The sequence below is a fragment of the Engystomops pustulosus genome, chromosome 6, assembly GCF_040894005.1.
Source record: "Engystomops pustulosus chromosome 6, aEngPut4.maternal, whole genome shotgun sequence".
Taxonomy (NCBI): domain Eukaryota; kingdom Metazoa; phylum Chordata; class Amphibia; order Anura; family Leptodactylidae; genus Engystomops; species Engystomops pustulosus.
The window spans coordinates 138,596,191-138,610,543 of record NC_092416.1 but is presented as its reverse complement, the minus strand read 5'-3'; the positions used below and the strand labels follow the sequence as shown (position 1 = coordinate 138,610,543).

The 14,353-nt window shown below is 41.1% G+C and overlaps 1 protein-coding gene across 6 annotated transcripts in view; it reads left to right on the top strand.

The window, feature by feature from the left end:
- SLC4A1 (solute carrier family 4 member 1 (Diego blood group)) overlaps positions 1 to 7,740 on the top strand; it is a 40,525-nt gene extending 32,785 nt beyond the window's left edge. For 5 of the 6 annotated variants that reach the window (XM_072111330.1, XM_072111333.1, XM_072111332.1 and 2 more), the window contains 7 exons: positions 120 to 287; positions 838 to 927; positions 1,015 to 1,181; positions 3,497 to 3,738; positions 5,028 to 5,197; positions 5,652 to 5,825; positions 6,671 to 7,739. In XM_072111330.1, the coding sequence (XP_071967431.1) occupies positions 120 to 287; positions 838 to 927; positions 1,015 to 1,181; positions 3,497 to 3,738; positions 5,028 to 5,197; positions 5,652 to 5,825; positions 6,671 to 6,751 (1,092 nt within the window). In that variant the 3' untranslated portion in view covers positions 6,752 to 7,739. Of the gene's footprint in view, positions 1 to 119; positions 288 to 837; positions 928 to 1,014; positions 1,182 to 3,496; positions 3,739 to 5,027; positions 5,198 to 5,651; positions 5,826 to 6,670 lie in introns of all 6 variants that reach the window. The other variant, XM_072111329.1, reaches the window with a different exon arrangement.
- The last annotated feature ends 6,613 nt before the right edge of the window (positions 7,741 to 14,353 follow it).

Below are 14,353 nucleotides of genomic sequence, written 5' to 3'. Positions count from 1 at the left end.
ATTTGATTAACTTTAGGTTATAAAATGCAGATTCCACTCCCTAATGGAATATTGGATAGTGATAACTCCTTTTTTGGTATACATTGATGACATTTTAATTTTTAAATTTTGTTTTCCAGATTTTCTTAGCGCATCCTCTTAAGGCCCAGTACAACGAATCGACTGCTCACATTGCATCTGAACCTCAGCCAAACACAGCTCTTCTTTCACTGGTGCTAATGTCTGGAGCTTTCTTTATCGCTTACTTCCTCCGTCAGTTTAAGAATAGCAGCTTCTTTCCCGGAAAGGTATAGTCATTGCAGAATTATACAGTGATCTAAATCATGAACTAAATACTTGAACTATATGTGAAAGTTAAAGGAAATCAACCAAATGGGTTTTGTGAGTTTTAACCACTGGCGAGTATCCCCTGAGACATGATTGGTTCTTCATTTAGCTGTTAATGGCTTATTTTTTTTCATAAAAAGTACTTCTAAAGATGTGCAATTGAGCCTTAGGGGCTCCTGTCTAGGTCACAGAAGCCCCTTCTTGCTCTGTTGGCTGACTCACTGGCAAGGAAAGCAGGTATAAGCACTGAAGGAAGGTGTGAATGATTAGCAGCCGCCAGAACCAGAAGGGGCCTCTGTGATGCACACAGGAGCCCCTGAGGCTCATTTACACATTTTTTTTAAAGTACTTTTTATGAAAAACTAAGCCATTAACAGCTAAAAGAAGAAAGGATCCTGTTCCAGTGAACGAACACCAGCCTGTAAGAATGCCTTGGTTAAAACCACTAAATCCATGTGGTGGATTTCTTTTAACCATTGACCAAAGATAAATTTCAAAATTGTTTTACAGCTCCGTCGTATAATTGGAGATTTTGGCGTCCCTATAGCAATTCTCATCATGGTGACAATTGACTATTTTATCAAGGATACATACACAAAGGTTTGTAGATTCTCATTACTACAACCAAATATATGTTATATTCCTTTTCATAAACAACTATAATATATATATTTTATTATTTTCCAGAAACTTGCCCTTCCAAAAGGTATAAGCGTCTCCCGCCCTACAGACCGTGGTTGGTTCATCTCACCCATGGGGCTACGTAACCCTTTCCCTATCTGGATGATGTTTGCCAGTGTGGTCCCTGCTTTGCTAGTTTTCATCCTGATATTTATGGAGTCTCAGATTACCACGTAAGTGTTTTTACAGAACTAGTTCTATATTCAATATACAATTTAAAGGGAACCTGTCATCAGAAACTGACCTAATAAACCACTATTAGTATGTTGCCAAGCAGATGAACACATTCCAAATCATATTTCTTTCATAGCCCATGGCAGTGCCATCATCCAGAAAATCAACTTTGCAGTGAGATATAAATTGGTATTGGTAATTGTATAAAGTCAAGAAAGAAATGTTAACACTGAAGTCAATCTCTCGCTTCCTCAGAAAGCCCCCTTTACTGTGATTTATGGCCTTGCAATCAGAAACTAACCAGATCTCCTGAAGTCTGATGCATGATGTCAAACACAAAGGAGGAGGCTGTCACCTTAACTTCAGTGTTAAACAAACTCTCCACCTCCTTGACTTTATACAGCCAATTTACATCTCACTTCAAACTTGATTTTCAGGATGATGCCACCATGAAAGAAACAAAAACTAGTAAGGCATCACACTGCTTTAAAATATACTGCTAGTGGATTTTTAAGCTAATTGCTGATGACAGGTTCCCATTAATTATAACAATTGCTAGCTGTATCCCGGAGTTGCTTGGGATAGTAAATAACTGCTCTTAGCTATAACAAAAATATTTTATATGCATCTATTTCTCTCTCTGACTGTCTCTCTGTCTCTCACTGACTTTGTGACTGTTTCTGTCTTGGAGTGTCTCTGTCTCTGACCCTCTCTGTGTATGTCTGTCCCTGACTGTCACTGAGTGTCTCCTATTGTCTCTAACCATCTCTGTCTCTGACTATTTCTGCCTCCAACTGTCTCTGTCTCCGGTTTTCTATGTCTGTCTCTGACTGTGACTGTCTCTGACTGTCAGATTTATCAGAAGTGTCTGAGAGGAGACACTTTCCACATATATTGATATTTGATTGGTTGCCATTTGCAACTGGAACAGTTCTACCTCAGACAATTCTTATACAACTCCCCCTATCTCTGTATCCTTATCCATATTACCTCACACATAAACTGCCTTATACTCATTGCTTATAGTAATCAATCAAAGCTCAGAGCTCATATTAATGACCTGTGGCAAAATAGCAAACAAATACCCCTCAGCTTCTAACTGCCACAGCAGCAGCAGACAATGGCTCCTGTGTATGGCGGTTAATAAGTGGATTTTTCAAAGCTTGGGGTGAAAATTTAATCTCAAAACCTTGTGTATGATGTTCCCTGAGTCAAAGAGAGCTGCTTTGCAAAATTTGGTGATTGTAAACGTGACAGTGCAGATTCCTTTGGCAGACTTTCATACATACATACATAGATACACACACATACAATAAAGTTATTTGTTGTTACTGACAAGAAAAGGGTCATGACAGCCTAATAATTTAAGGGGAATAATTAAATAGAAAATTGATTATCTACACTTGTTTATGTATGGTATTGCAGTTTAGCCACATTCAGTGGAATAGTGCAAAATGCTAGACACATTGGGGCAGATTTACTTACCCAGTCCATTCGCGATCCAGCGGTGCGTTCTCTGCGCTGGATTCGGGTCCAGCCGGGATTCATTAAGGTAGTTCCTCCGCCGTCCACCAGGTGGCGCTGCTGCGCTGAAAAGCATCGGAACGCACTGGAGTTCACCGAGCCGGGCTGAGTGAAGGTAAGTGCAAGCTCCGCGACAGATTTTTTTTTTTAAATGCGGCGGTTTTTCCGAATCCGTCGGGTTTTCGTTCGGCCACGCCCACCGATTTCCGTCACTTGCATGCCAGCGCTGATGCGCCACAATCCGATCCCGGGGCAATTCAGGGGAAATCAGCGCAAATCGGAAATATTCGGGTAACACGTCGGGAAACCGTGAATCGGGCCCTTAGTAAATGACCCCCATTGTACCAGTTTTTGTATGTTGGGCCAATGTGCCTAGTTTTAGTTTGCACTCTTTGTGCAAGTTGTACCGCATTATTTAATAGGGGCACCAGCAATGGCGTAACCAGAAGCTGAAGGGCCCCAGTGCAAAGTCTGTGCCAGGCCCCTGACTATAATGTATGGTTTATGTGATGGAAACCAATCACAGCTCACCTTTAAATTATTCATGAGCACTGGTAAAATGAAAGCTGAGCTGTGATTGGTTGCCATGGGCAACTAGAAATATTCTGACTTTCAGACAACTTGATAAATCAGCCCCAATATCTGGGTCGTCATGTAAAGTTGCAGAAAAAAAATTAACAACTTTTGTCTAATATTAGTCCACCCTGCATGTTAAAACATTAGTAGATAAGATATTCCATTTTGATGCATACATTATATGTTCAGATTCTGACTTTACCCTGTCCTTTAGGCTTATCGTCAGCAAGCCAGAAAGAAAAGCAGTGAAAGGTTCTGGATTCCACTTGGACCTGTTGCTGATTGTGGGAATGGGGGGTATATGTGCCCTCTTTGGAATGCCCTGGCTAAGTGCAACCACAGTACGTACAGTCAGCCACGCCAATGCTCTTACTATCATGTCCAAGGGAGGAAAACCTCAAATTGAGCGTGTTATTGAACAACGAATCAGTGGGCTGTTGGTGGCTGTTCTTGTGGGTATGTATCAGACTGTATAATGTTCATATGCTGTGAATATTTACCATATTTTCCTGCATATAAGACAACCCCCAACTTTTCCAAATAAAATATAGAGTTTGGGATATACTCGCCGTATAAGACTATCCCCCTTCCACATACGGGATTGGTCAGCACTCCCTGTCTACCCAGCCCTCCCTGTCTCAGCACAGTAGCGCCTCCCTCTGGCCTGCCTCTGAATACTTGCATCATGTGCCCTTGTATCCAATTACGATACTATAAAAGGAGTTTTCCCACGAACCAAGCTAGGCCCTATCCCTTTGCTGATCGTTGTGGGTCTCGACGATCCCACAGATCATGAGAACGAGGGGTTTGATGGGGTCCCAGGTACCTCAATCGGCCCCCTTGTTGCTCCTGAAGATTAATGGAGAAGACGGACGAGCATGACTGTTCTGGTCCATTCATACGGCGATCATTTTCAGCTCCACAGAGATCAATGGAGCAGAATGGTCATGCACGTCTGTCTTGGACTAGGGACTATGGAATTAGGAACACAGCTCTGCCTACAGAAATGTAAAGTTTGACCTAACTTATCTTATTTTTGGAAAAAGACAGTTTTACTATAAAACTCTTTAGCATTGTGTACACTGTTCTCTATGGGGACATAGGGAGCCAGAAAAAGAGCTCCTGATGACAGGTTCCTATTGAATGGCACTTCTCTTTTGATCAGGTTATCTAGATATAAGGCTAACGCATTACCATCCTCGTAATGTCATAAATCACATCCTGCCCATAGCTACAAAGGACTGACCCCCTGTCCTCACATTCCATGGCCTCTGACAACAAACAAGATGAGCTGACAATGACCCTGGGGGCACTCAGATACAGAGGAATTACAGCAACAGCGATGGGGGGAGGATGGAGAAAAATGGGTCAGACGCTGAAATGAAGGACACTCAGCGTATGAGGCACATAAAGAAGAAAGGCCATAGACACAGATATACAGAATGGCAAAGGAAAGTCTCACTGCCACATAATGTAATGGAACATCATATGATTTAACAAAAAACTTATGTATATAAAGATATCCTACAACAATCAAGGTCACAATAGTCTCTAGTGTCTCTGATACACTTATGGGTCCCAAAGGTCCATCTGAAGATTGTGGTTCCTCTAATTCTCATGGATATTTGTTTAGTATATTGTGAGAGCAGATTTACAGACCATCACAGTCTCATCTATGAATTGGTAAATTGTGCTGGAGACACTTCCACTACATCATTCTCATCTTTGTTACTTTTCCTCTATAGGTGTCTCCATATTGATGGAACCAGTTCTTTCCCTTATCCCGCTGGCTGTATTGTTTGGTATTTTCCTGTACATGGGTGTCACCTCTCTTAATGGAATACAATTTTTTGATCGGGTCTTACTCTGCTTGAAGCCACCAAAATATCATCCTAAGGAACCCTATGTAACACGGGTGAGTGATCCTGGGATGACATGTTCTTCCTGACCTGGATATCTCATGGTCCCTCAAGCTAGCACTGGAACATAATAATTGATGGGCCCTATTACACATTTTGCATTTAGACTCATTTGCATTTGGAAACTTCATATTATGTCTATGGTCAGGGCTGTGGTAAAAAATGGATTAGAATTAGACCTAAGCAAAGAGAATAGGAATGAAAAGTGAATGGAGACAAACAGCAACATAAGTGACATAAAAATTTCAACACTTTGTAAAATTAATGGGGTTGTCCTCTTTATATATTCCCTTTTTGTTCGGAAGGTTTCTAAAAAATATATAAGCTCAGGCGATAAGCTGTAATTTGGGTCTCCCTTGAAGATGCTGAGTGTAAAGCATGGACATGCCAGATAGTATAGTATTGCATTGTACAGGCAATAGAAATTACATGTATTTTTTTTCTTCATAGGTTAAAACTTGGCGTATGCATGTATTCACCTTGGTACAGTTGATCTGCCTGGCTGCTCTCTTCGTGGTGATGTTCACGCCAGCCTCACTGGCTCTTCCATTCGTCCTTATCCTCACAGTGCCGGTCCGTAGGTTCATCCTGTCTCGCATCTTCTCCAGCCTGGAGCTCAAATGTGTAAGTATTCAAGGCAGACTGAGTCGTATTATTAAAAAAAGGTATTAAAAATATGTGCAGTTTCATGACACAAAACGCTAGTCTTGAGCAGTGATGGCGAACCTTTTAGGGACTGAGTGCCGAAACTACAAGCAAAACCTACATATTTTTAACAAAGTGCCAAATGTCAATTTAAATTAACTCCCAGGTTTCAAACGTATTGGCGTTCTACAGTAGAAAGAAGGAGAAATTTGGATTATTATTGTAGTTTCCCTCTAAGGTCCCCTTAACAGGATGAATCACAGGTCTGTAGAAGGGACTACAATGATAATTCAGCTCTGTACTCACCTCTTTGCTCCTCTTGCACTTCAAGTCATTTTAAAATAGCACTGAACGTGGTACGTCCTGGGCTTCCTGTGACTGCAGGATGACGTCTTGAGTCCTGAATGGTGGACTTTGTGTTGGGTGAGGGTCTGGGTGCCCACAGAGAGGGCTCTGAGTGCCACCTCTGGCACCCATGCCATAGGTTCACCACTACTGGCCTAGAGCATGCTGTATTTACGAAGAGTCTTCGACCTCTTCATTTATTTGGATGCATATGCTCCACTGCCGCAATGAGTCTCCACTAGGTCTGACCTGACAGAGATTTCAGCTATATCCCCCAGGGGAGACTGTGGTGGGCCATGGTGTTAATGTCCCCACCCCGCTCTCTGCCCTGTCACACCCAATGTGAAGGGGCGAAAATCCTACAAAATTGTTTGAAAAGATGTTTTTTACATGCCTTCCTACAGGCTAGGAAGATTGGGTAAGACCAGAGAAGTGGGAAATCACTATTCTCATCATTCTCCCTTTTACTATACTTTCAGCTGGATGCAGATGATGCTTCTGTCAATCTGGAAGAAGAAGAAGGCACAGATGTCTACAATGAAGTTCAGATGCCTGTTTAACCCATCACTATGTCTAGAAGTATAGGAGAATTTACCTAATGCTGCCTTCACATATTTTAGGAAAATAGCCTTTTGCTAAATTACCATTTGTAGAACCCATGGGATCATGTAATACAAGAGAACTTTTTATAGCTATGCAACTCATTTTTCACCATTATTTTATAAAAAAAAAAAAATATGTTTTCTAATGCACTGTTTTCCATGTGAACAAAATGGAAAGGCAAAAAAGTTATAGTTTTAGATTTTTACAAATCTTAGTTTTTTTTAAACTTTTCTATACTTTATTAACTTGAAGATTAAGAATATTGCTTTCTCCGTAAAACAGCGACCCTCTTGACTGTTTCCAGTATTGCAGCTCAACTCAAATGACTGTTGCAAATTGAGAAGTGATCCATAAACTAGAGTGGCGCTGTTTCTGGAGGAAAGCAGAAACTTTTTTTTTTACCCAATTAACTTCTTATGTTCTTACCTTTTTTGATATTTTTTTTTTTTGCTTGTGTTTTTGTTTTTTTATTCAATGAACACTAGGTAAAATGTATATGCACTGTTGTATGCCTAGTGCAGGGGTAGAGCATAACACAGAATGGAAAATACACCAAGAAGAACCTCTGTGTCCTGCTTCATCCCTTCAGGCCCTGTACTAGAGATAACACATGTATGAGTTTTGCCTACAGTGTTCCTTGAAGGCTAATGCGCTTTGCTTTTAAAATATTAAAAAAATAAATTTAAAAGTCTGTAAATATGCTTTAAAATAATATATTTAGATACAATTAATATATTCCTTTCATGGACAAACCCTGTTTAATTATGATCTAAGTATTTTAAAATTGATCTGAAAAATATGAAAACCTTATTTGGACATAAGAAATGTGTTGTTTGAATATATTGGAATCATTCATTTTTGTATTATTTTGTGTCTTATGTTGTGTTCTTTTTCGTAAGAGAAATGTTTTTAGTGGCAATGTGATGCTTTGCAGAATTGGATATTATAATATCTAACAAATTATTTTATATAAATAATAAAATATATGACTAAAACTTGTATGTTCTTTTTTCTGAAAAAAATGTAAAAGGTATTCCAGCATGGCTGTATATTCCTCTCCCTAACAAAGGTGTTTTAAAAAAATGTTAAACTTATCCCTTATCCACAAGATAGGGGATACCACAGAGATTGATGAGAATGGGACCCCCGTTCTCTGTATAACTGGGAGTCCTGTCCTCATGATTGGTTGGGGTCCCAGCAGTCGGACTCTCACCAATAACCTTGTTATCCCTATCCACAGGATTGGGCTAATTTCCTAATTTAGCAAAAGCCTTTTGAGTACACACGCAATGGAAGAGATAGCAGTCACTTGACCGACCTTTTTGCTAACTGCAAAAGATAATTACCAATTTATGAGGTCTAATCCAAGAGGCTGCCAAGAACCAAATAGAGAATGTGTAATAATAATTATTATTTATTTATATAGCGCCTACAGATGATGCAGTGATGCACAAAGCTTGCCAAGTTGGTCCCTGTCCCCATTGGGCTCACAATCTAATCAATCTGCCAGCATGTTTTGGAGTGTGGGAGGAAAGCGGAGGACCCAGAGGAAATCCATGCTCGGAGAGAACATACAAACTCTTTGCAGATGTTGACCTGAGTGGGAATTGAACACAGGACCCCAGCGCTGCAAGGCAGAAGTGCTACTCACTCAGCCACCGTGCTATCTCCTCTAGGGTCTGACCCTCCAAGTGGGACCCAAGCCCTGTGAGACAGTCACTGTTTTCTCATTCCAACAAACTAGTATGTGATCTGCAATTTTCACACACTGGGGACCTGTCCTCAGTGTGGGGGCAGCTGTATTCCATGGTATCTGAATGACTGGCTTATAGCGTGGTCTGGTGCCAGAATTATGTCACAGGTGGTTTGGTCCAGGAGAACAGGCCTGGTCCACTCCACGCTGATCCACTGGCCCATGGTGTTAGTGGCACTAAGCCAGGGATCACACATGCAGACCAAATTTTTGAACAAAAATTCACAGTTACTTTAATGGCCCACATTCCAATGAAGCACCAGGTAACAGGCTGTAAACATTCCTCTCTGCAGACTTCCACAAGGTAGTGGAGTGGTTGGATTTGGATTTGTAGTTTTGAAGTGTACCTCAGCAATGGTCCAGTGGTTAGGGGCTGGCTAGTAAGAGCCAAGAAGGGCTCAGCTGCCTGGGCAGAAATCTGGATACCAGTCTCTGTGATATTAGCTCACAGAGCTGCTAGTTTCTAATGGGAGAGGGAGATAGACCTGAGCTGAGAGAAAGTCCTTGCTCCTATTTCCATTCAAGAGCTCAGAAAAAGACCTTTGCAGGAAGACTTCTGGTTAAGACTGACCCAGAAATCCAGTCAGAGGGAATCTTTATAAAATTTATAAAATTCTAGATCTGGGGATTTTCAAGGGCTTCAACTAATCATAGGCCTCAGGCTACAAAATGGATAATAGATTGCAACATTTAATATAAATATCACAGACAATAACCCTTCAGCTCACATGCACAGGTTCTTGCAGGTGCAATACCACTTGATGACATTAGATGGCAGCATAAGATAGCAGATAAAGAGGATTTCCAGTGTGAATAGGTAAAACTCCTAGGATTAGCGCAATAGAGATGGCCACATTAGCTAGCCAGGAAGCCAGCTGGAACTAACTTGTTAGTAATGACCCACCCTGTGGGCCTTAACACAACCATCCTGCCTTATTTACTGGAATTTTTTTATTAAAATGTGGTGAGCCCCCACAATCAGTGGTGGAGGGACATGGTATATCAAGTATGTTTTTAAAAAATGTTAGCATTTTTGTATCCAGATACTACAGTTCTGTAAAGTTTAAACCTACACAGAAAAGGCCAGAATTCCAGTACGAAAAAAATTCAAATTTTATTACAATCAATCATTTAAAATACAGTGAAACAGAGGTTAGACAGAAATGTCAGCTATGCTGGAGGAACAACATAAAACATCAGGGGGGACGTGGTGTGTAAAGTATCCACAGTAATAAATTGATAACCACAGTAGTTAAGTACAAAAGTTTGAAAATGCCAGGTACTACCCATAAGAACAGGTTTACAAAGGATGACTATACGTGATGGTACATAGTAACACAGAATGAGATAATTACCTGGCACAAAAAACACACACATCCTCCCGGACGACTGACACCCAACGCGCGTTTCGGCACGCTGCCTTCGTCAAGGGGTCTGTTCTGTAAGTTCTGTTAAGCTGATGGGAAAGTAGGTATGATAAGCCTATTTAAGTGTATCTGTCATGAAAATTAAGGTCTAAAACATGTTATGTCAGAATCACAATAATGTCCTTATATATTCTGAAAGCTTCTAAATTACACAATAAAAGCACTTTCTATGCTGCATGACCTAAGGAGTCATATGGGTGGATCCTTTCCCTGTCCTGCGCAACAGATTAATGGTGGTTTGTGGACCGAAATCTTCAGAATAGGTTCCCTTTACCCCATCTCGCAACTTGACATAACTCTACATCATAGGATGCGGGTAGTTCTTGTACCTTGATGTAGAATTACGTCATGGTGATCGCCCGGGCTCAGAAGCTGAGCCTTTGCAATCATCGCGGGATCCAGGCAGTAGCCAGGATCTCACAGTAACAGACAGTATCGCTACTATCGCGACCCCGCCTGTTCAACTCTAAAGACGCCACAGTCATAGTGACTGCGGCGTCAATAGTGCATTGCAGTGCACGATGAAGTACCCCAGAGCTGCCTTCAGTGGAAGCCTGCTTAAGATCGTGTGCCCTGCATGTGTCGCTTCCCCGCTCAGGTCCGCCGGAGTTCACCATCTTTTTAGTGATGCATGTAAGCGCTTGATCTTGCGACACAATTTGAAAGTTAAATCCCACGCTCAGTCTAAATCAGTCGGATCGTCCGACGGCCTGCCCCCAGATTTGTGTTGCATGGAAGCCCAAAAAAGGATTGTGTGCGCCAAAATCCCAGTTCTGACACTTGTTACATACCTGTGCAAGTCGTGTAATCCCCGAAAAAGGCGCCAAAAGTGTAATCCCCGACAAAAGTGAGCAGCGCGACCCTTAGTAAATGAGCCCCATAACAACCCGTACAGTAAAAGAAAATTGTCATTGAGCCCATACGGTGAATGCTTTAAAACAACTTTTAAAAAATCACAAAAATTATGAAATTTTCACATCTGACCTCATAAAAACAGCATAAAAAGTGACATTTGGGAAAGTTTGTTATAAAGTTACTTGGGTGCTGTGAATATCTGCCTGAAACTAACACAAAAGATATAATAAAAATTTTCTATTCATTTGAAGTACAATGTTTGACGAGAAAACAATCTCAAAATATCCTGGATATGTTAAAGCATTACAAAGGAATAAGCTCCTAGTATGACACAGGGCAGATTTAAAAAATCAGGCCTGGTCCTAAAGGTCTAAAATGGCTTGAACCTGCAGGGGTTAAAAGGAAATCTAAAATCAAACTCAAGCATGATGAACCAGGGATACTTACTCATAGATCCAGGCACCGTGGCTGTGGAAAGCTTCTTAAATTTGTTATCCATGGTCTCCTGCCTTCTACAATCAACTTTTAAAATAATGCTAATCAGCCTCTGCTCAGTATTCAGTTAGAAGCATCTTTGGAGCCAGTACAGCCATGAGTCTTCTTGGGAAGATGCAACAAGTTTCTCACACCTGGATTTGGTGATTCCCTGCCTCTTCCTTGCAGATCCTCTCCAGTTCCCTCAGGTTGGATGGTGAACATTGGTGGACGCCATTTTCAAGTCTCTCCAGAGATGCTAGATTGGGTTTAGGTCTGGGCTATGGCTGGGACAATCGGGAATGGTCACAGAGTTGTTCTGAAGCCGCTGCTTTGTTATTTCAGCTGTGTGCTTAGGGTTATTAGACCACATTTATCAAAACTAGTGCAGTTGCCTGGAGAATGTGCAGAGTGCAACAGATTAATCAAAACTGGTGCACGGTCTTCATTATTCTGGTGCCCCTGCACTGCTCGGGAAGTGTGCACCATTTATTTTTGCTGCACTTTGTTCATGCTGCAAAATTGTGGCACAGACACAATCGTGGCTCATGTAAGTAATAAATGTGGCGCAAATGTGACTAAGCAGAATGTCCCAGTAACATGTCGCATCCGCAAACACTTTATAAATACATGTACAAGCCGTTTGTATGTTTTTTTCAGTGCAAAGTCAGAAAGAAAACTTGCACAAACACTTTAATAAATATGGCCCATTGTCTTGTTGGAAGGTGAACCTTCGGCCCAGTCTGAAAGAGGTCTTCATCCAGGTTATCTCTGTACTTGTCCACATTCACCTTTCCTTTAATAGCAACCAGTCATCCTGTCCCTGCTCCCATAACATGATGCTGCCACCACCATGTGTCACTGTTGGGATTGTATTTGGCAGATGATGAGCAGTGCCTGGTTTTCTCCACACATATCGCTTAGAATTAAGTTCAATCTTCAATCTTTGTCTCGTCAGACCAGAGAATCTTATTTCTCATAATCTGGGAGTCCTTCATGTGTTTTTTGCAAAGTGTATGTGACTCTCATATGCCTTGCACTGAGGAGAGGCTTCCAGCGGCTCAAATGAAGGCATAGAACCATCTCAAGGAGGATTAGGAGGAAATAGACAGTATGTGAGTTAAATATTAGCATCACAACAAAGGGTCTGAGATATTTCAGTTTTTCTTGTATAAAAATTAGCAAAAATATCTACATTTCGGGGAAATTTGAGTACATATGCTAATCCGGATACTAGAAGTAAGTTTGGTATAGTTATAGTTACACGAAAAGTGACTATAAGTCATTAAATACCAGATTACATCATCTTTAAGTACGTCCCCTAGAGTATTTTTGAAACAAAGATACTCCTGCTTGTACGATTCTAACAATATTTCTGTCTCATAAATGGAACAAACTTATGTCATGCAAATGTATTTAATATGCCTTTCATGTCCCCACGCCTGCGTGCGTGAGAAGTTATTTGTTTGATATATTGTGCTTTACATGACTGGATTTTGTATATCTATGCTATATGTCCTTCAATAAACCAGAATGATAAAAAAAAATAAAAATATATATCTACATTTCGTTTTTTTCTGTCAACATGGAGAGCAGAGTGCACATTAAAGAGCAAAAATAGAATTTTTTTGATCTTACCAATTAGCAGCAATGAAGCAAAGCGTGAAAAATGTAAAGGGCTCTGAATACTTTCCGTACTCACTGTATATGCAAGAAAAAAGTGAATTGTACATGGCAGAGAATCAAGGATTGCTGGTGCTTGTGGTGCTTATTCAGACTTTTTAAATGTTTTGGGGTGTAAGAAGGTTTACCTGGGGCCCTGATAAGAGGAAAGGACATCCAGTGCTCCCAACACTACTGTGTGATGCTGAATAGCTCATATCTCCAGACCTTTTCTCATTGTGGCCATATGAACATTTAACACCCCTTCATTATGGCCCACCCAATTTATAATCCCCCTATTGTGCTGCCTCCCCCCACTGAAGCCCCCAATGTTTAATGCCTCTATTGTGATCCACCTACTGTGATCCTATTGTGATCTACCATTGTGATTTCACCTAATGTGGGCACTTACCTGCCAACCCCACACCACAGCAGCTCTCCTCTCTTTTCTGCTGTGTGCGGCTCTGAAGTTGACCGATGTGATAGTGTCTACCATCCTTAGATCTGCACACGGCAACCTGGGGCTCTCTGCTCCACCTTAACTTTACACGTTTCCTGCATCTGATGTATGCAGATGAAGTGTAATTTGGGTTCTTCTTTCCTGTGCCATATTTTACTATTCTCATCCTGCTGTTATTTTTATGTTCATTCTCTTTCCTCACTGTCATTTTATGTCCCGGAATACTGTGTCTGCCCTCCAGATGGCGCTGCACAGGGCTGCCAGTGTGCTCTCCTATGGGCTGGGCCTTGTAAAGGGAAGAGGGAGCATTGGCTGCAAGAGATGAATGTGTACAGTGCACACACTCAGTATCATCCAAGGGGGAGCTCAGTGCTGCAGTGTTATACATGATATAGTGGTGGGAATGACACCTGAGCAGGCGTAGACGGTATATACAGTATGGCAGACATTACGTGGATATTCATTATTGTGTTCTAGTCCATGGAGGAATAATTGGAGACAGATCACCACAGACCATTGACTACTACTGTACCTAATTCTATACCAGAAACATATGTATATAATCTCTGTAATAGCGCTCCCCCAGCCACCATATGCCATTTACCATACAGGGTGTTTTATTTGTGTCTTATAGATTGTCTGATGGTTCGGATATCAACAGCATTCCTCTGAACTCTGGCAACAGAGATAAAGGAACAAAACATGCATTTAGAGCCAGTAAATATTTGTATGACCTAAGTCAAACTCATATTGACGCGGGGCCACATTAGCCTCATGGTTGCTTTAAAGGGGCCAAATGTCATTTAATTACTGTATAACTGTATTGATTCAATCTGTTTAGTAGTTATATTTATACAGAATTACCATAACAATCAGTCACTTGAGGGCAACCACAAAGATGTGCCCTTCCAGCAGCCACAGAGTCCCC